This window comes from Maniola hyperantus, chromosome 13 (assembly GCF_902806685.2).
Source record: "Maniola hyperantus chromosome 13, iAphHyp1.2, whole genome shotgun sequence".
Lineage (NCBI taxonomy): Eukaryota > Metazoa > Arthropoda > Insecta > Lepidoptera > Nymphalidae > Maniola > Maniola hyperantus.
In genome coordinates, this window is record NC_048548.1 from 2094661 (window position 1) to 2115586 (window position 20926).

A 20926-nucleotide genomic window follows, 5' to 3' on the forward strand; every position below is an offset into this window, starting at 1 on the left:
TTAATCAGCTATTAATATTATTCTGAATCTGACTCTCCTAGCATAGCAATATCTTTTTCATATACGGATTTATTCATATTAATATTTTGTTAAATCTCATTAGTTTTACATTTTACTCCTTCCTAATTGCTTGAATAAGGACGAAATACTACTATTACGCAGTATATTATGAATTTTTAACGTGATTTTGTATTACGGTGACACGGTCAAAGTAATGGCCATATTACCTTGACGGTAGATTAGGGCTGAATTACGGTGCATCTACGGTAATTACCGTGTACATGGAAACACTGGTTCCTATTAATTAATTGTAGTTTGTATTCGAATAACTAGGTGGCGCTAAAAGTCATACACAAACTCAGACTAATAGTCTGAGTACACAAACTTAGACTATAGAACTATAGAGAATAGAATAAATCATGCGACATCCACACGTTGGAAATTTATGGAGGCTTAGGAAGTGTGTGAATGTACCTCGAATGTACCAATATTAAAAACATGCTAACTTTCTCAGAGTGTGGACCATTCGCAGCCCATAGCCAAAGTTGAAACCATCGAGTTTAACAAATTTTTTGTTGTTAACGGCTCTATGCTCTTGTTGATTCAATAACGTTGCCCGGGTAATTTGAAAACAAAGAATTTATGATTATGATAATTTGATTTTTTTTCGTTCTTAGCATTACTTTTAGTGGAGAGAGTGAGCAGTTAGCAGTAAAACAGACTACATTGAGTTTTAAAATGGTATTAATCTAAATAGAAATGGAAACGCCTGACGCTAAAGGATTCGTGAACATAACTTGGCCCAGCAAGAGCGTGCCCCATGGGGGAATATTTCATACTAGATTGGTGGAACCTTCTTCAGCCCAACATGAATTTCTTAAAGGTATAGAGCTCTTGTGTCTGCTTCGTGTCGATGCGGATGTGAACTCTTATTTTGTTCAAAATCCTCATCAGTCATCATTATCATCATGATTAACCCATCGCTGGGCCAGGCCACTTGCCTTGTGTTTCGAATTCCTCGCAAAAACCTAATAGGTAATGCAATTGCCAAACTGCACTGCCTACCACTCGGAAGGTCCAGGGTTCGATCCCGAGCATGCACCTGTAACTTTTCGGAGCGCTTTAACCATCGATTGAAGGAAAACATTGTGACGAAATCTGTATGCCTGAGAGTTCGCCATAATATCCTCAAAGGTGTGTGAAGTTAGCCATATAGTATTTTCCAGCAGTAGTAGAGAGTATAGCCAGCGTGGTACACTGTGACCAAACCCTTCTCATTCTGAGAGGAGACCCGTTCTCAGTAGTGAGCTGGTGATCAGCTAGTTTCCGGTAATACTTAATGAACAAGATTGCCTCTCCTGGGAATTGATCCCGGGTTCTCCCGGCTCTATAAGACGGAAGACCACAGCGCTTACCATTCCGCCAGGGATGTCAGCAGTCAGCACTCCTTTACTCTTTAACAGTTTTACAAGAAGAAGCCAAGTTAACCATCGCTCAACGTCGCAAAGCAGCGTGGCAACTGCGCGAGGAACCGAACAGAGAAACTCCACAATACACAAAAGTACCGCAAGTGCCTACAGTTCGTCCCCACACTTCTCGACGCCGATCGCTGTCTGCTATACGGGAGTCTGAAGCACTTGACGTCAATCAGTATGTCTTGCTTGATCTATACCTTATAAAAGCTTTTAACAATCTTTTCTAGTAGGTACTGCGCAATCGTTTGTGATTGCTGAAAATTGGTGGCGGCTGGTGATTGGAAAATGGTTAACGCCCACTGAGATTTTTGTCTCTATCATTTGTATGGGATTACGTTACAGAGAGCGCAATTCTAACTTCTTTCCGCTGATAGAGTATGGACGGGTCATATTGAACAATAATCCTTGTGGGCTGCAACACGATGGTGATCCTTCACTCGAAATGAAACATCTAATAAACGAGTGAACATTGAATCGAATGAACCGACTTATTATATCACCTTTAACGCTAAAATCATTCCATTCCTTAAATTAGGATCTATCGCTACCGAGAATAGACTTCTCAATTGGTCAAGGCTGGACAAGCAGTTTCAAAATCACGTTAATATATATTTTTTTTAATTTATAGACAAGCGCTTGGCTGCAATCCGGCCTGCTGACAATTAGTGATGATGCAGCCTAAGATGGAGCGCGCTTGCCTATTCACTCTTGACTTGTAGGTACCCATATTAAAATCTAGTCATCTCGGTTTCTAGCTATCGTCCTCCAAAACGTGGTGAAGACAGGGAGAAGTTAATAGAACGACTAGCCAACAGCATGGCGTATGGAGATACTGAACAGAACCCACCGAATGTTCCAAAACCCTTAGCAAAACCTAGACCAAAATTACCGACCAAGAAGGAACAGTGGAATGATTGTAAGTTTGTCTTTTTGACCGCGGCTTCAGGTTTTTTAGGGTTCCGTACCTCAAAAGGAAAAATGGAACCCTTATAGGATCACTTTGTTGTCCGTCTGTCTGTTTGTCCTCGGTTAATCTCAGAGACTATTTGTGCTAGAAATCTGTAATTTGGCATGGGTATAAATATTAATCTCGCCGACAAAGTGGTGAAATAAAATTGTGATAAATATTTTTTTTATGGTAGCTCCCCTACATGTAAAGTGGGGATGATTTTTTTTTTCTCGTCTAGTGACGATCTATTCAACGATACCCCATAGTGTGGGGTATCGTTGAATAGATCTTTTAAAAATACTGTGGGTGTAGGAAAAACATTTTTCGATTTCTAGATCCGTTTGTAAAATATGATGTTTTAAAGTGCTCATTTTTATTAGACTCAAGTGTCTCCCCCCTCTATCAGAAAAATGGCAGTATATATAGGAACGTGAAAAAATTCACAGCAGTAGTATATATAATCAATTTTAAAGGAAAACTATCATGGCTAAGTATGGCTCACTATCTGTTTTTCGAGGTTAAATATTGTAGGTACGTAGATATATTATGAGTTGCATATTTAACGATCGTTCTTTGTGGGCCTGTTTGTAGAAATGAACCGTGAAAAACCATTGAATTCAAAATATCCTCAATATTCATAAATAAAATAAAAACACCATCCTAGGTCAGCTATAATAATTGTGACTACGGAACCCTACACTGCGCGTGGCCCGCCACGCACTTGGCCGGTTTTTATAGTTTGATGTTCAGTACCCGTAGTACAAGATTTTACGTTTCACCAAACGAAACCAAATTCGAGAGTCGAAATATTTCCGCGTTACAGTAAAATGGACCTAAACAGCCTTGAATTGAAGTCAAATATTCAATGCCACTGATTTTAATTTCGCAATGTTTCCGCTTGGAGCGCTGGCTGTAGAAGTGTAGACAAACTTGAGCTTTAAAACAAGGCATTTAAGATCCAGTTTACTGTAACGCGGAAGTATTTCGACTCTCGAATTTGGTTTGGTTTGGTGAGACGTAAAATCTTGTACTACGGGTACTGGATTCCAGTGGTGACACAAATTCGGGAGCGTGCGGAGTGGCTGGCAGAGATGGAAGAGTTGGGCCACGCGGGCCCGCATCGAGAGCTCATAAAGGACCAGATAGCAGAGCGGCTGAGGGGTTTGGACGCTTTGGGTGTGGACAGTCAGTGCTCGTCCGCTAGGTCTATTGCGTCTGGGTTCAGTGGACGGAGTAGCCGCTCTGATAAGAGTATAAAGTCAGGTAAGTTTTTTTACTACTTTTTAGAGTTCCGTAACCAAAGGGTGCCAACGGGACCCTATTGCTAAGCCTCCGCTGTCCGTCCGTCCGTCTGTCTGTCACACAATGTGTATTTCTATCACTACTAAGTATGACAACAGATAATAATAATTTCAAAATTACCACCATCAAAATAAAAATAAAAAATAATAGTAGCAATCAAAAATCACTACCCATAATTATAAATGCGAAACTGTTTTTGTTTGTTAGTTTTCCATCACGTCGCAATGGACCAACAGATCGACGTGATTTTTTGCATGGGTATAGTTCAAGACCTGGAGAATGACATAAGATACCTACTTTTTATCCCGGAAAATTAAAGAGTTCCCACAGGATTTTTAAAAATCTAAATCCACGCGTACAAAGTCGCGCCCATCAGCTAGTTTGTTACAAATACAGTTTTATTTCAGTGCAATCAAATTCAACTCAAGTATCGCGAAAAGACCAAAAATCTAATAAAAAAAGAAGCGCAACAAAACAAAGAAAAGAGGAAGAGAACGTGGCGGCATATGAGAAACTATCACCATTGCAATATTCACCGAGACGTCGAGTTTGAACTACTTATACAGTACACGGTCGAAAGTGATGAACATCGGCCTTTAGAATGACATTTCTTCTTTGTAGAGCGTTGTCTCTGTCACTCATACCCATATGACGTTTTGTCGGCCTCAACGACAGAGACGCTGCTCTACAAATCTGCTATCTACTTCTAAAAATCGATGTTCATCAGTTTTGGCCGGGTACTGAAATTACAGTGCGACAAGGCTCTTTTGGCTCGTGGCGAAAATCGGAACTAACGTTGCCTTCAAGTGTTCCCTTTGTTCTTGTTTGAATAGCCTTTGTTCTCCAACAGCGCCCCCCTGTCAATGTCATTCAAGTGCCAAAAAAGCCTTGTCGCACTGTACCTTATAGCTAATAATTTGATTTGGAAATAAAACAAGTAATTTAATAAATTGGTTTTAAAGTTGACGTTTGTGTTTTCTTTGGGGTGGACAAAAGAACTCTGACTTTGGACCTCCGCAGTGGGTGATTTACCGATCTATTTGGTGATATGAATTACAACCCGTTACCACTTGTCGTTTGTCGTGCTTTGTCGTTAGATGTTCCAGTGGCAGTACATTTTCATATAAAATGGCTTCATATAAAATGTTCTGCGACTGGAACATCCGATTTAAATCCGGGCCCGACCAACGACAAGAGGGAACGGGCGGTTAGGGCGGGACTGTCTCTCAAAGTGCTAAAACCATGCTCAAAGGTCAAACCACATGACTGCTATAACGCGTAAAATTTAATTCCTCATTTTAATTTTTTGTGTCAAATTTCATGACAAAAGTACGATTTTAGTCCTTATTTTAAAGGTGAACCATGGGTGAACCGTACTTTTGATATGACAGTTGACACAGAGTTAAAATGGCGCGTAAGGAGTCATTTTAACATCATATTTTATGAAACTAATTTCAGAATAATTTAAATATATTTATTACAATTTCAAACATTGAAGTCAATGATAATAATAATCTTCAACATAATAATAATATGCAGAAAATTTCTTTTATTTACTTGAAAATTATAAAAAAATAAAGTTTAATCATCATCATCATCAATAACAATTGTCTTTGATTTTTTTGGTTTTTGTTCAGAACTGGACTTTCTTTTCTTAGATTGTTTACCTACTTCACTTTTACCATTTACAACAAATTCCCCTTCGTTTGGTGCTGGTCTATCTAAATGAAATTCTGTAAACTTTCTTACAGGCATTTTTAAGACAAAATTTGCATCATCAATTGCTTCCATGTTCGGACCTTTCCTAATATAGGATATTGTGGAGTAGGCAGTATAATGAAAATCTTCTATTAAGTACCCTTGAACCAACAAAAAGGCAATCACGTCTTCACCTAAAGCTCTAGAAAAGTTGGGTTCTTTACCCTTATGCCTTAAAACAACAGGACCTTTTAGGAACCAAGCATCAAGCAGCTTTTGAGCTGTTAATTTTGTATCTTGTTTGTCGGCATTGTCAATAATGCTTGAGATAGTCTTACATTGTAGTTCTAAACTTGTTTCTCTGCTTGAAATGTTGGTATTTGAACAGACATCACACATTTTGTTACAGTCAGCATCGCCCCAATCTTCATCAAAATGCTCTGCAATTAGTTGCCGTCTACAAAAAGATCCATTTAAACAATACTTGACCATTCCATACAAATGTTCTAGTCTCCCGACTGAGGAGAACACCATTGAGCTCACTTTGAATATATCTTGCATTCTGTATAAAGTTACACATTCTGCCCTACGGCTATCTCTTCCAGCTCTCCCGCTCTCTTGGTAGTAATTCTCCATGGATTTACTAATAGTGTGATGTATAACAAATCTTACATCTGGTTTATCAATGCCCATACCGAATGCAACAGTAGCAACAATCGCTTGATAGTGTTTTTCATGCCATTTCAAATGGACTTTTGATCTCGTTCCAGATTCCATATTTGCATGGTAACAGCCAACTTTGAGCCCTCTCTTCCTTAACCCTTCTGCAAGATCTTCCGAGTCTTTAATACTGTTGGTATAAATTATACCACTCTCACCTTTGTATCTATACTTCAGCAGTTTTTCAAGAATAGTTAAACAGTCTTCTTGTGATGTAGGTTTTTCTAATATTTTGTAATATAAATTAGGTCTATTAAATGTAGACTTGATAACCAAACAACCAGATATATTGAGTATTTTTTGTACATCTGTTAAAACATGTGCTGTGGCTGTCGCAGTTAAACCGAGAATTGGAACATTAGAGAACATATTAGATAGTATACCTAAGTATTTGTAGTCCGGCCTAAAGTCGTGGCCCCATTGTGAACAGCAGTGAACTTCGTCAATGGCTATTCTCTGTAATCTACCATCAGCATGACACTTCTGTAGGTTGGCCATAAATCGTTTACTTTTAGCTAGGCGTTCTGGTGTGACATACAAAAGTTTTATTTGTGTATTTTTGTCTTTCAATGCATTCAATGCAGCAGCAGTGTCTTCTTTGGAGCTAGTACTAGTCATGAGCATTGCTGGAATGTTTTTGTTGGTCAAAGACCTCACCTGATCCTCCATTAGTGATACCAGAGGTGAGATGACAAGAGTAATGCCTGGTTTGACGAGTGCTGGGAGCTGGTAACAGAGACTTTTGCCAGCACCTGTCGGCATTACCACTAACGCATGTTGTCCACTTAACGTCGAATTAATCGCACTTAACTGCTTTGGTCTGAATGAATCGATCTTGAAAATATCATTAAGAGTCCTCTTAACGTCTTCTGACCATTCGTAAACATTCCCTCCCCAGTCGACACTGGCTAAAGATTCAGATTTCAACTTGTTTATAGATTTTTTCAGCGAAACTTGCTTTTCATGTAATTGCCTCTGTAGATTTTTCCATTTGGCCAACTCGGCGTCTACTTTTATGAGCTCTTTATCGACAGCTTTTATGTCTTTTTCTAAATCTTCTATTGTCTTCATAGTTATTTTTAATTAATAAAATCGGTACCTACAATCGGTATAATAATTTAAAACAATTCTCCTTGGCGCACAGCTGTTTCCTGTCAACTGTCAAAATTACAAGCTTTTTATCTATGGTGTTATTTATTTAATTTCCCCATAATGCTGTGCTGTAGTTATTCTCTGTGAGTGTGTATCGTACCTAACTAGTTATTTTTTTTTTTAAATTCAAGAGTTTAAGATTGTTAAGCTAATAGAAAAACAACAGTATCACACAGGTGCCTGGAGTCTGTCCCATAGTACTTTAATAACTTACCTATTTGCAAGTGCGCTTGCCCTTGAATTTAAACCCGCTGACGTCCACTGACCACTGAGACATCGCGGTTCGGATTTTAGTGTATGGACCACTATACTGGTTTTGCAAATACATATAAACATTCAAAGAACAAAATAACTTTAGCTTATCATATTCATGTTATATTCTTAGTAGGTATATACGACTTTCGTTATGCAGTCAATACGGAAACAATTCATTAGCATCAATTTTCTTGACCCTCGATCAAATGAGGACGCCTGTATTTTTTGTTTACTCATACAATGTGGATAAGGAGTGCTGTGATATTTATGCTGTATGTATTATACAATTTATGTAATGTTATTGAATTGAATAATAATAAATAGTAACTGAGATGTATTGAATTATCTTATCTAATTTGTTTTTTTAATATTTTAGTTTTTGCCAAGTTTCAAATGCGCAAAACACAGCAGTTCTTATTCTTGCTAGAGGAGGTTCGAAAGGGATTCGATTAAAAAATCTTAGCATAGTAGGCGGTATAACTTTGCTCGCTAGGTCCATTTTAACTGCACGCGCAGCTGGTTTTGATGATATCACTGTGTCTACAGACCATCCTATAATAGCGCTAGAAGCTTTAAAATGTGAGTAGTTACCTAGTTTCTTAATTAATAACTTAATATTTACTATGAAATTAATAATAGATACATATCTATTGAATTGAGTTTTTTTTTGCATAAGTCGTTATTGATAAAACTCTTTTTATCAATAGATAATGCCAGTGTATTTAAACGCAGTCATGCTACATCTACCGATTGGGCTCCTTCAATGTGGGGAGTATCAGAATATATCGATACAAGAGCAGATATTGATATTTTAATCCTTCTTCAAACTACTTCACCATTCGTCAAAGCTAAACATCTTACCTTATCCATACAGAAACTAAATAATCCTAATTCATTTGACTGCATTTTTTCAGTAACGAGGTAAGTGTGTTGCGATTTTACATACCTTTACTTTAGCATTCAAAAAATAGCTCTGACATGAAACTGCGTAGTGGGTGATTTTCAGCCACATATTATTAGGTTCATTAGTCAACCTTTCGTTTCTCGCGTAATATTAAGGAACCATGTGCCTTCTTGTGCCAGCCAGAGCTCTTTTTTCCTGAAACCAACTATATAAGTGCTTACTTAATAATGACTTCTCTTTGCGCACAATACTTCGTACATCTTCCGAGCGTCTTTGTGAAATATCTACTTAGTTGTAATTTATTTCAGAAGCTACAAACTTCGTTGGAGTTATAATAAAAAGCGTATTTATCCTGTAAATTTTAAATATAAAAACCGACCAAGAAGACAAGATTGGTTCGGTGAACTTTTAGAGACTGGTGCGTTCTACATTTGTCGAAAAGAACTTATAAAAAAGGGATATTTACAAAATAACAAGTAAGGCTTTTGAAAACAAATTTTATTAAAAGTTAGAAATATTACTAGGTAGATATAGTTCATGACAGGTCGAGATGGCAACCGGGGTGGGGGGTGGGGGGGGTAACGCCCTGCACACCCGCACGTGACCCGCTCTAACCCGTCGCGTTAGCGCGGGGGCCATTTCAACCTGTCGCGTACTACAGTTGCTAATATTTTAGTTTCATAAACGAAAATAAATATTTTAGGAATTACTTTACTTACATTTAAAGTAACCTATTAAGTTATTTATTTACGTTTATAAAATAATTCTCCAAAACTCTTCAGTGTGAGTCTGGACATTTCAGGCAAAATAAAAATGTGCAACACTGTAGCCCATAGATTATCTACTATATACTAGAAATAGATGTGCGACTCTAGATTTCTTTTTCAAAGTTACGCGTGTGCTCACATCTAGAGGGCACTAAAAGCGCGCTAGGCGTGCGAGAGCGCGAAAATTTAAATGCTATTTAAATGTACTTTACTAGAATATTTTATATTTTTGGAACACGTTTTAAATAAACATTAATAATTCCATTAACGTTTGTTTAAAACATGTTTAAAAATATATATTACAAGACTATGACTCTTTGAGCTACTTAATTATAACTATATTATAGAAAGAAAAAGGTTTTAAGGTTTTGTAAATATATTTTATTATCATAAATTCGTAACTAGGTAGATACATAAAATACAATAGAATAAAAAACAATACGAAGTGTATGTAAACACTATAAAATACATACCCGTCGAGTCCGTAAATCAATCCTTAGGTAGTTATCGAGGTGGTTAAAGGAAACACAGAGTCCAGTAAACAAAGCAGGGTCAGATAAATTTATCAGAAATAGAAATATTTAGAACCGCACAAACAACAATACACGAATACATGAAAAGTTTTGAACTTCAACGGTGACCAGGGTTGCCAGATATTTACCAATTGAATTCGCCCGATTTTGCCTGCTGAGTAGCCTAAAATCGCCCGTTTCTATCTTCCAGGGGCCCTACCGCGGTTGTTTGATAGCTACAATGTTACGATCACAATCATCTCTGATTGGTTAATGCTCGCTCACTATTGGCTACAATGCATTGTTGCAACAAGGATTGCACAAATTCAGCCAATCAGAACAATTGAGATTGTAATAATGATTGATGCCGGTTTTAGACAATCGCCCTACTGGTAGCCTAAATGGCTACTGGTAGCCAATCGGGATTTTTGGTCGCCGATTGGCCCCCCGAGGTAGCCTAAATGGCGGTAATTCGCCTAATCTGGCACCACTGACGGTGACTGTGGCTGTCAAATGTTTGTAATTTAGAATTACAACAATGTGCCCGCCATCTATTTACGTCTTTTATTAACTGTTATCTATTTGTTTAGCCGTGCTCGCGCTTAGATGGCACCACAAGCGAATTTCAATTTGCGATTTTTTAATGTTCTGGAGTTGCACCCCTATGCTGTAGCCTATGGTATTGTGTCATCATCTCATGTGTTTCACTTACTCTGTGGTTTCCGGTTTCTCTCCGGACGTGGCAAAACTTTCCACAACAAACAAAATTCCATTTCAATTCCATTTACCAAAAAGCGGCTTTTCTTCCCACCACAAATTGCGAAACTTTGAGTGTTTGTTTTTGTTTGTGTATTACATAAGAAACGTGGTGTAAGTGAAGTGTTCCGTAAAATCACTGGTACTTTATGTGATTATTTACAGTTGTACTGTATGGGAAGTTTCGCAAGCCGAAAGTTTAGAAGTCGATACGAAGTTCGATTTACATTTGGCAAATATTTTACTGGCGAATAATTTGTACACGCTATAAGTTTGAGCAGAAAGCAGGTGAGTGTGTGTGATTATGTAATTTTTAGTGAACAGCATTCCTTTTTATAATAAATACCTAATTACCTACCTAATATTTTATTTACACAATTTTTTTTAAAATTTTCAACTCTGCACTTCTTCCGCTGTACTATTTTTTAAAGAGGAATGATCATAGCAAGATCGAAATACTTATTTATCCAATGAGGTCAGCTTAAATCTTTTTTTAATTATTTTAATTTAAGGCATGGAACCCACATTCAAATAATACAATTTATTTTCATCAATATTCCCTAACATATGCTTAATATTAAGAATTTAAATTTTAGCCATAAAACCATATCAATGAATACAGAAGAAGTAACGTTCGAGACTTTAGAAACCACAGATGTGATTAGCGTGGAATTGGTGCCAGAGCGTAAAGGACTTATACTAAAGCACTGTGAATACTATGTGAGCTCCCGACGCCATGGGACGACTGTAACTAGGAGATACAATGAATTTGTGCAGCTATATGACGTTCTGTGTGCCAAATATCCTTATCGGTAAAATTTCTTAACCTTATGCATCATCATCATCATCATGATCAACCCATCACCGGCTCACTACAGAGCACGGGTCTCCTCTCAGCGTGAGAAGGGTTTTGGCCATAGTCTACCGCGCTGGCCATGTGCGGATTGGTAGACTTCACACACCTTTGAGAACATCATGGAGAACTCTCAGGCATGCAGGTTTCCTCAAAATGTTTTCCTTTACCATTAAAGCATTAATTAATTATGCATTATAGTTAATCGTAATGTCCTCGTTTAATTTTTATTGAATTTGGACTAATCTCAATTCTCAACTGGGACTAGCCAAACATCATATAAATAACTAAACTAGCTAATCCGCCCAGCTTTGTTCATGCTCAATTTGATATACCTTCTAGCTTATGCTTACTTGTGTGGCCTACACAAATTTCATACCCCTGTTATACCTACCCCTTTGGGGTTTACATTTTCAAAAAAACTTTCTTCCATGATGTCTACGTCTGTGTGTTTGTGAGCTGTGTGTTGATAGATCAGGCATCTTTTCCTTTTTATATTTATTTAGAAATATAACCTATGTTACTGCTGGATAAATTAGCTTTCTAATTGTAAAAAAATATATATTAAAATTGGTTCAATTGTTTAGAGTTTATGGATTATAAAAAAAAACTATAGATATTCTCTTGTACATTGTCCTCATAAAAACCTGTTTTTAATGCACAGATGACAACATACCATCTATAATGAAATTTATGTTTATAACATGTGTTAAATTATACCAGCTGCATAAATGCAAATATAAAATGTAACAAATGCCAGCAGTAAGAATTCATGTAACCGTTTGACCTTGTGACTTCATGTTAGTTGATAAAACTTTTGAATTCACATTTCATTATGTTATCAGAGTTATGAATAGTTTTTATCTCTTCTATATGCACAATTGTTTAATGTTTGATATGATATGAGTAGGCATTACATACAATTAAAGCAAGCTTTATTGTTAGAATTTTATCAGAGTCACAATTTTTTTTATTTGATGACATGCCACTGCGCTGTGATGGCTTAGATAGTGGTTAAAGATGTCAGCCTCCTATTGGAGAGGTCTGCGGTTCCATCCTGCACATGATTCAATCATTTCTTAGCTGATGCCGCAGAGATTAGAAGATAGAAGCAGATGCTTGCAAAATTTCAGCTTGATCCATCCAGTAGAATTATCACAAAAAAAATATATATTTAGATTTGTTTGTATGAATTTTCAGTGCAGTATGCAGCTTACCTCCGAAACGCGTAGTAGTGGGAGGTGGTAGTCCAATGTTCCTTCAAAGACGACGTGCAGCTTTGCAACGCTGGCTAACCCTGGTAGCTCGACACCCTGTGATAGCTCATGATGCAGATCTTAGGACCTTCATGTGTGAAACCTCACCAAGGCTTGACAAGCCCAAACATGACGAGTTTATACTGGCTGGCACTCAGGAAGAGAATGCGGTAAGAATTTATGCTCACCAAACGTTTTGCGTCATCATTCCTCATACGCATGGCTGAGGTTTGGAATACTCTTCCGCGATCTGTGTTTCCTACTAATTATAATCCGGGTATCTTTAAAACAAGAGTGAATAGGCATCTTCTAGGTAAACGCGTCCCATCTTAGGCCACATCATCAATTTCCATCAGATGTGATTGTGGTCAACCGTGTGCCTTAAAAAAAGGTTTAGCTCTATAACGTTGGTTTAACCCTGGTATCTCGACAGCCCGTGATAGCTCATGATGCGTTAGGACCTTTCTGTGTGAAACATACTTTCATTCATTAATTCATTTAACCTCACCAAGGCTCGACAAGCCCAAACATGACGAGTTTATACTGGCTGGCACTCAGGAAGATATGGTAAAGATTTTAGCTTCATGTCTTAGATGTGTCACTCTACAATTCTGGTTAACCCTGGTAGCGATTGGACGATTGTTGCTAAAAAACAATCGAATGAATCGAATATGTGAACAATCGATTGTCGATTTATTGGCCTTCACAAAAAACAAACGAATAAAATATCGACAATAGATTGTAAAATTTTTCGATTGTGAAGTCTACGAATACGGAGTGCATGAGCTAGAACGAATAAATCGTTCAATTCATTCGAAAACAATCGATTGTTTTTCGATTATTCAATTGTTATTCGATTTTTATCGAACAATAACGGTTCCTCAATTTTATTTAAACTTTAAAAACTCTGTTTCTTTTAAGCATTCAAAGTGCTGAGAAAAGTCTGTGAGTAACTAAAATTTTATAGATAATTTCAGTGATAGTATTTTGTGTCGTTCTCGTAAATACATTAGAATAGAAAATATTTTCTATTCTATTCCAGAGAGAAATGAGCACAGACGAGATGCAGGACACGTTCGTGTTGGAACAAGAGCAGCTTAGATTGGCGCAACTTGGTCTGGGAAGGTTGTTCAAGATCATTGAAAAAGGTATGATCTACCTTCGAAATGGTTCAAATCTTTTGTACCAACCAAGAACTAATTTTATGTTATAGCTATAACTTTTTACTTTTGTCATTTTTTTTTAATGTATGTTCCCCGATTACTCGAAGACGCCTGGACCGATTTTGAAAATTCTTTTTTTGTTTGAAAGGGTATACTTCAAAGTTGGTCCCATTTCAATTTGGTGAAGATCTGATGAACATCTTCGAAGATAGATACTGGAACTCCTCAACGGATAAGAGTAAATTGCTCGCGATCAGTGTAATATCTTAGTAAACAGTAGATTTTTAACCAGTCATAGCATAATTCCATGGGGCCACTAAAAATTGTGAAATAAATTTTTTTTACAAAAAAAATAAAAACCGACTTCGATACACAAACACTAAAAATTGAAAAATAATTTAATTTATTACCGAATATATTATTATGTATACAAGAGTTAATATAGTTCGATAATAATATTTTTTGGGGTCGGTGCCAATGAGGTGCTATTGTGGAGTCTCATAAAAATATGAAGTCTAGACGATTCGCGCAGCTAAAGCTAATTGGCACCGGCATCAAAAAGTATTATTATGGAACTATATTAACTCTTGTATACATAATATATTCGGTAATAAATTAAATTATTTTTCAATTTTTAGTGTTTGTGTATCGAAGTCGGTTTTAATTTTTTTTGTAAAAATTTTTTATTAGAGTTTAGTAAAGGTTTAATACCTCTATAGGATCACTTTGTTGTCTGCCTGTCAGGAAAACCTATGGGGCATTTCCCTATCATGAAATTTGATAGGTATAGGGTGTATCTTTTACGATGGTACGGAACTCTTCGCATGCGAATCCGATCTTGACCAGTTTTTTTCTTATTTTGTAGTTGAAAGTCGGTGCGAAGCGGAACGCACAGATATCCGTGAGCTGGGCGCAGCGCTCAACGCACTCAGTTCTCCTTCTGCCGCCGACACCGTGCGCTGGGCTCGCCTGAGAGAGGGACTACGCGCGGCCGCCGAGTGAGTATACTCCGCCATCTTGTATTATCTGCCATAGTGTTACTACCCTAAGCGCACATAACGTATCGTAATTCGTACCCGGTGCTTTTTGAACTATTTTTTTCAGATTAGCAATTGAAATGGGGGACTCAACGTCCGAGATCACAGAAGACGAGGCCATGGACCGAACTCTATTAGCATTAGATGCTCTGGGGGCCTACAGACAGCTGTGCTCGCGGCTCACGAGGGGCCTGCACGCAGAGAGATCAGCTGCGGCCGCTGCGGCGCCGCACTCTGCCGCGTCGCACGTGCTGCGCGCGAGACACCGATATGCGCTGCGCTGCGCTGTCGAGGTAGGTGTCTGCTTGCGCTTTGGGGGCCTACAGGGACCTCAATGGACATTTTCTTTCCCACAATATTTAGTTCAGAATTCAAGATTAATTTGGTGCCAGATTGGTCATATGACCATGACCAGATACATCAAAATAATATGAAGGTTAATTCGATTGAACGAAATAAAATACGTACAATTTTAAGATGTTTTGGGTTTGATCATGTGACCAATCTGGCACCAAATTAAGCTAATTAGAAAAGTTTATTAACGTTTCTTTAAATTCCCCCACACAGTAAATAAATCCCCTGAAAATTCCAAGTTACATTTTGCGTTGATACTTGATGAAAACTGCCGGGCGATTTCGTAAAACCTGCATCAATCATTATTACAATCTCAATTATTGTGATTGGCTGAATTCGTGCTATTCTTGTTGCAACAATGCATTGTAGCCAATAGTGAGCGAGCGTCAACCAACCGGAGGTGATTGCGATCGTGACATTTAGCTGTCATTCTACCACAATCGCGCAGCTGGTCGATGTTCTCTCAACAGTACTCCACCTTTCCAGGAGGCGCGGATAGCGCGCGCGTACGCGCTGTCAGCGCTAGAGATCCTCCCAGAGCTGCTGCGTACGCAGGGCACCTCGCACGCGCGCGTCGCCGCACTGTGGGCTGACCTACATACAGCTCTGCGACATCCCAACTCTAAACCTACTAATAAATAACATCAATAGCTCAATTCTGATGTATTTCTCTAAACTAAATTTAGAGTATCTGCATCTTTTTACGTTTTAAGTTTTTCTGTCACTTTCTTATTACATTGGTAAGAAAAAGATGTGAATACTCAAAAATTTAGTTGCGATCAGAATCAATACCATTGTTTACTCCTTTCCATTATAGTACTAACTGAACTATTGTCAATAATAAATAAAGCACTACAGCCCTGGGTGAATCTTGGCTTGATCAAGGAAACTTCTCTATTGGGGCTGCACTGGTCACATGCAGCTTGCTTGCAGCTCCGAACCACAAAAACATTTAATGAACTATTGTCGGTGTCATAACAAAGCATTTTGCTACTCTTATAATTATGTATGTGGTTGCCTTAGACTTAATCGACTAAAACATTCCAATTCTGTTATTTCAAGGTCGTAAATTGGAACACATATTTTTTAGTCCTTCCAACCGGATATATCCGACTTCATTGAACGGAATAGAATTGTACAATTTCAAGATATTTTGGAAACCCGAATGATACCCGTTTGAGTTCAAAATAATCGCATCTCGCAGTTTGTACGTGACAATGCGTTTTAGTATATACTCAAAATTTAAATAAGTTTATCAGTAGGTGCAGATTAACTATGCGTCTATTTCTTTCAATGCGCCTTAATGGTATGGCAATGCCGTTCTTTGGCGCGTTCGATAAGATTTTATTTTCATTTGCCCAAATCCGAGTCAATGGAGTGAGTATCCGGCTCGAAGGACCGAAAACATATGTTGTTTACTACCTTCAAATAACAAGATTTATTGCTTTTTGAACCGAAGCTTCCTAACGGACGCTTAGGATTGGAGATCTAACTCGCAATAAGTGAAACGAAAGAAGCGGCGATAAAAGGTGGTATTACCTCATTAATCAAGACAATTACTTTTAATAATAAGAAAAAAATGTAAAATACTTTTTTTTTGCGTATTTTCCGTTCTCGAATTTTTTTCATAATAACAATTAACTATTATACCATTCAAGTAAGTACCTATCTTTGACTTGACTGTTTATTTTTTTACATACGAGTACATTTTTTACCTTCTATTTGTATAATTGTTGTAGTTGATAAGTAAGTAATACAAGTTACTGACCTTATATAAATATATTTTTATGTAATAAAAAATATATTTTCATAAATAATTGTGTATTGTGGCTAATACTGTTGTACACACAGTCTAAACTAAACTACGTCTAAATCCAGTAGGTAGCATAATAAAAGACAGCAATACATTTACACTGAAATTCGGGGGTGTTGACAAGACATAAGTCAAGATCAGGGGTGTTGCGGATTTCCGCATCCGCAAATGCGGAACATCCGCATCCGCATAAATTAATGCAGAGTTTTACGGATGCGGATTCATATTTGCAACAAGTAACATTATAAAAGACAGCAATACATTTACCTACACTGAAATCCATAGTCAAGATCAGAGGTGTTACGGATTTCCGCATCCGCAAATGCATAAATTAATGCAGAGTTTTTACGGATGCGGATTCATATTTGCAACAAGTAACATTATAAAAGACAGCAATACATTTACCTACACTGAAATCCATAGTCAAGATCAGAGGTGTTACGGATTTCCGCATCCGCAAATGCAGAACATCCGCATCTGCATAAATTAATGCAGAGTTTTTACGGATGCGGATTCAAATTTGCGGGTGGGCGGGGTCCGAGTGGCGCGTGCCTCGTGCGTGTTTGCTAGTTGATATCTTCGTTCGCTAACAGACGAATCAAAAACTTAAATGTTACCCAACAGGGGTGTTACGGATATTCGCGGATGTCAAAATATTGGCACACATTTCGACCTGAACAGTCCAAAAAAAGCCGTAACTTGACTATGGATTCCAGTAGGTCGATTTCGTAAAACCTGCATCAATCATTATTACAATCTCAATTTTTCTGATTGGCTGAATTTGTGCGATTCTTGTTGCAACAATGCATAGTAGCCAATAATGAGCGAGCGTCAACCTTTCAGAGATGATTGCGATCGTGACTTTGTAGCTGTCATGCCATTCTACCGCAATCGAGCATGCGAGCAAACGAGCAGGCGGTTCAAGCAAGTTTAGTTCAGAATAAGGCGGAGCAAGTTTAGTTCAGAGATTTAGTAAGTACTACAGAATTAGCCACTTTTGTTAAAATGTATGTATATCGGTGGTAGGTAGGAATAGGACCAAATAGTTCATTTTACTGTGATATGTATGAATTTCAATGCAATAAATAATATTGATGCAAAGCAATAATCTAGCATAATAAAATGAAAATGTATTATCTTGTATTTAAGTTTTATATACTCGAATATATTATATTTTACCATTATCTAGATTTTTTATTTATTTTGTGGCAGTCTTAGCCATAACTTCATAATATGCTTTTAGGTAACTTTTAAAATTTTAGGAATCCCTGCATGTGTTAGCTCGGGGCCTGTGCGGGGCGTTCCCTCCCCGGTTGCCATCTCGACCTGTCGTACTATACTTATAGTATTTTGCATGAGATAACTGTTTACAATAAATCAATATAGTATCGATCATCATCGTGGATTGTGTAATAGTTATTGTTAGACTATTTATAAATAATATTATCTATTGTCTAGCCCATTTTACCAAAAACATTTCATCGCCTAGTCGAGTCAGTCATGCGCCAAGCTCTAACTCTAATGGATGTGTTTAAACTCATCTCGTGGTTCTGTGCGCTCGTCGCCAGCGTCAACAGTGACTCCAGCCCAGTAGACACTTATCTGAGGCAAAAGAAAAGTTTTCTAAAGAAAAAGTATCGTCCCATCTACCACTTGACAGCACTAGACGGATGGATGACCAATCCAGCCGGAATCACTTTGTATAGAGGACAATACCACATGTTCTATCAATACCACCCCTACAACGGAGCGTGGGGACATATGAGCTGGGGCCACGCAGTCAGCACCAACCTCATCGATTGGGTACATTATCCATCAGCCCTTATGCCCAGCGATTATTACGACAGACATGGATGTCTTGCCGGTTCCGCCTTAGTTAACAGGAACTTCCTCACGCTGTTCTACACCGGACACGTCATCTCCGACAATGTAACCTTTCAAACCCAAAACATCGCCATGAGTGGTGACGGTGTGATCTTCAAGAAATTTGTTTTCAATCCCATCATAAGAGGATCCCCCATTAGAACGGGAGACATAAGAAATCCCAAAGTATGGCGCTTCCAGAACCATTGGTACATGATTTTGGGGACCACTTCGAGACAGGGCAACGGTGAACTACTCCTGTACACTTCTCCAGATATGTTTAGCTGGACTCTGAATGGGTCTCTAGTAAAATCATACGGGGATATGGGGTATATTTGGGAAAGTCCGGATTTGTTCCAATTAGATGGACTTCACGTCCTGCTTCTATCAGTTCAAGGTATAGAGGTGGATGGGTTTAGGTTTAACAACCTGTATCAAACGGGATACGTTTTGGGAAGATTCAACTACTTCAACGGCCGATTTGACGATTTGGAAGTATCAGTTGCGACGTTTAATCAGCTGGATTACGGGCACGATTTCTACGCCGCTAAGACATTCTTCGCGGATGGTAGAAGAATTTTGATTGCGTGGATGGGCATGTGGGAGAACGACTTTATAGAGTCCACGTTAGGGTGGGCGGGGATGACGACAGCACCGCGGGAGCTCCGTTTGAATCAATTAGGGCGACTTCTCATGACGCCTATTAAAGAAATGATGGATTTACGCGTGGAAATGCTTGAGAATGCGTGGTACGTCCCTGGGGAAGCGTTCCAAGCTGGATCTAAATCTTTCGAATTACTAGTGAACTCCACGACTCCTTTCTCCGACATGGCCCTCATATTTGAATGGCGTTCAGGAGGTTTCAGTATCGCGTACTCAGCAGACCAGGGGTATATAAGCATCGACCGGGGAGGCACGGACGGTGTGAGGCAAGCGTATTGGTCACCCGAAGAACAACTGTATCTGCGAATATTGGTCGATTTTAGTTCTATAGAAATCTTTTGCGGGGACGGTGAGGTGGTGTTCACGAGCCGCATATATCCAAAGTCTATGAAAATTCGCATAGGAGGCAACTCGAATCTATATATTATACAGTACAGATTGCGTGCCAGCGTTGGATTCGACGACAGTCTGACAAATCGCTTGAAGAAAACTTAGACTTGGCTGAAAGAACACAAAAGAACGCATATAATATTAACGTAGTAGGGAGCAGAGAACAGACTCTTAGTTAGTGCCTGTACATTTCTGATTTGTCACCATTAACTTTTTTTTAAACACAATAAAACATTCCATGCAATAAAATTAGTTTCAGTGCACCTATTCAACCGTGACGAAATACATCGTGAAAGATTCAAATGTAGATAGGTAGGTATGCCGTATAGCGAAATTCTGAGAATCAGCTTGAGATCGCCCACCGCGACTTTTTGCAGCGATACGCGGGCCTATTATGGATTAGCAAACTTTACAAACCTTTGAGAAAATTATGGAGAACTCTCAGGTTTCCTCACAATGATTTCTGATTCTGATGAATTAGAGGTGCGTGACCGGGATCGGACCCCTGATCTCTCGAATAGGAAGCGGACGTCCTAACAACTATAACAGGCTATCACGGCTTCACGAGTAAGTAATACCTAGGATTAAAACCTACAATCCCTAAACCAAACCGTTGAACTATCGAGGTTCATACGCTTTCCAACTTTAATCTCAGATTAACATAGGAATTACCATTTCACGGTTACGTAGGCGTTACTTATTTGCATTATTCTCATTATGAAACTGTCACTCGAATATCTTGGGACTTTCGGCTCCATTTTCAGCTTGCGACGGGAAAAAGGAGGCCGTGGGACGCTTGTCAACAGGGATGTTAATGTTCCACTAGATGGGGCGCTTCATGGTAACAACATTTCCAACGAACAGCGGTGTCCGCACCATAATACATGAGTAGATACCGCACTCCTGTCAATCGTAATGCTGCGTGAGCGGATTAAGTATCCGCTTACACGCAGCATTCCGTTTCTGCAAACATAGATAGGTAAGTTAAAACTTAGAACAGACTAATTTAAAGCTACCTAGACCTAATCAAATGTGATAACGTGA

General features: G+C 38.3%; 5 protein-coding genes across 5 annotated transcripts; 4 read left to right on the forward strand and 1 right to left on the reverse strand.

Annotated features, from left to right (window-relative positions):
* Window positions 1-728: 728 nt before the first annotated feature.
* Window positions 729-4583, forward strand: LOC117987830 (UPF0193 protein EVG1 homolog). The gene is made up of 5 exons (XM_069502781.1): window positions 729-883; window positions 1464-1650; window positions 2231-2391; window positions 3475-3687; window positions 4134-4583. Exons 1-5 carry the CDS (start codon window positions 760-762, stop codon window positions 4277-4279), a joined length of 831 nt encoding a protein of 276 aa, XP_069358882.1. The 5' UTR covers window positions 729-759; the 3' UTR covers window positions 4280-4583.
* Window positions 4584-5252: 669 nt separating this feature from the next.
* Window positions 5253-7290, reverse strand: LOC117987786 (ATP-dependent DNA helicase Q1-like). The gene has a single exon (XM_034974843.2). The coding sequence runs from the start codon at window positions 7213-7215 to the stop codon at window positions 5308-5310; it is 1908 nt and encodes a 635-aa protein (XP_034830734.1). The 5' UTR covers window positions 7216-7290; the 3' UTR covers window positions 5253-5307.
* Window positions 7291-7484: 194 nt separating this feature from the next.
* On the forward strand, window positions 7485-8935 carry Csas (CMP-sialic acid synthase). The gene is made up of 4 exons (XM_034974852.2): window positions 7485-7823; window positions 7928-8130; window positions 8259-8472; window positions 8764-8935. Exons 1-4 carry the CDS (start codon window positions 7792-7794, stop codon window positions 8933-8935), a joined length of 621 nt encoding a protein of 206 aa, XP_034830743.2. The 5' UTR covers window positions 7485-7791.
* Window positions 8936-10447: 1512 nt separating this feature from the next.
* On the forward strand, window positions 10448-18151 carry LOC117987831 (sorting nexin-8-like). Its single transcript, XM_034974897.2, has 7 exons — window positions 10448-10778; window positions 11087-11302; window positions 12544-12769; window positions 13642-13747; window positions 14628-14760; window positions 14867-15092; window positions 15640-18151. Exons 2-7 carry the CDS (start codon window positions 11103-11105, stop codon window positions 15793-15795), a joined length of 1047 nt encoding a protein of 348 aa, XP_034830788.1. The 5' UTR covers window positions 10448-10778; window positions 11087-11102; the 3' UTR covers window positions 15796-18151.
* A 175-nt stretch (window positions 18152-18326) lies between these two features.
* On the forward strand, window positions 18327-20116 carry LOC117987787 (raffinose invertase-like). The gene has a single exon (XM_034974845.2). The coding sequence runs from the start codon at window positions 18467-18469 to the stop codon at window positions 19985-19987; it is 1521 nt and encodes a 506-aa protein (XP_034830736.1). The 5' UTR covers window positions 18327-18466; the 3' UTR covers window positions 19988-20116.
* The last annotated feature ends 810 nt before the right edge of the window (window positions 20117-20926 follow it).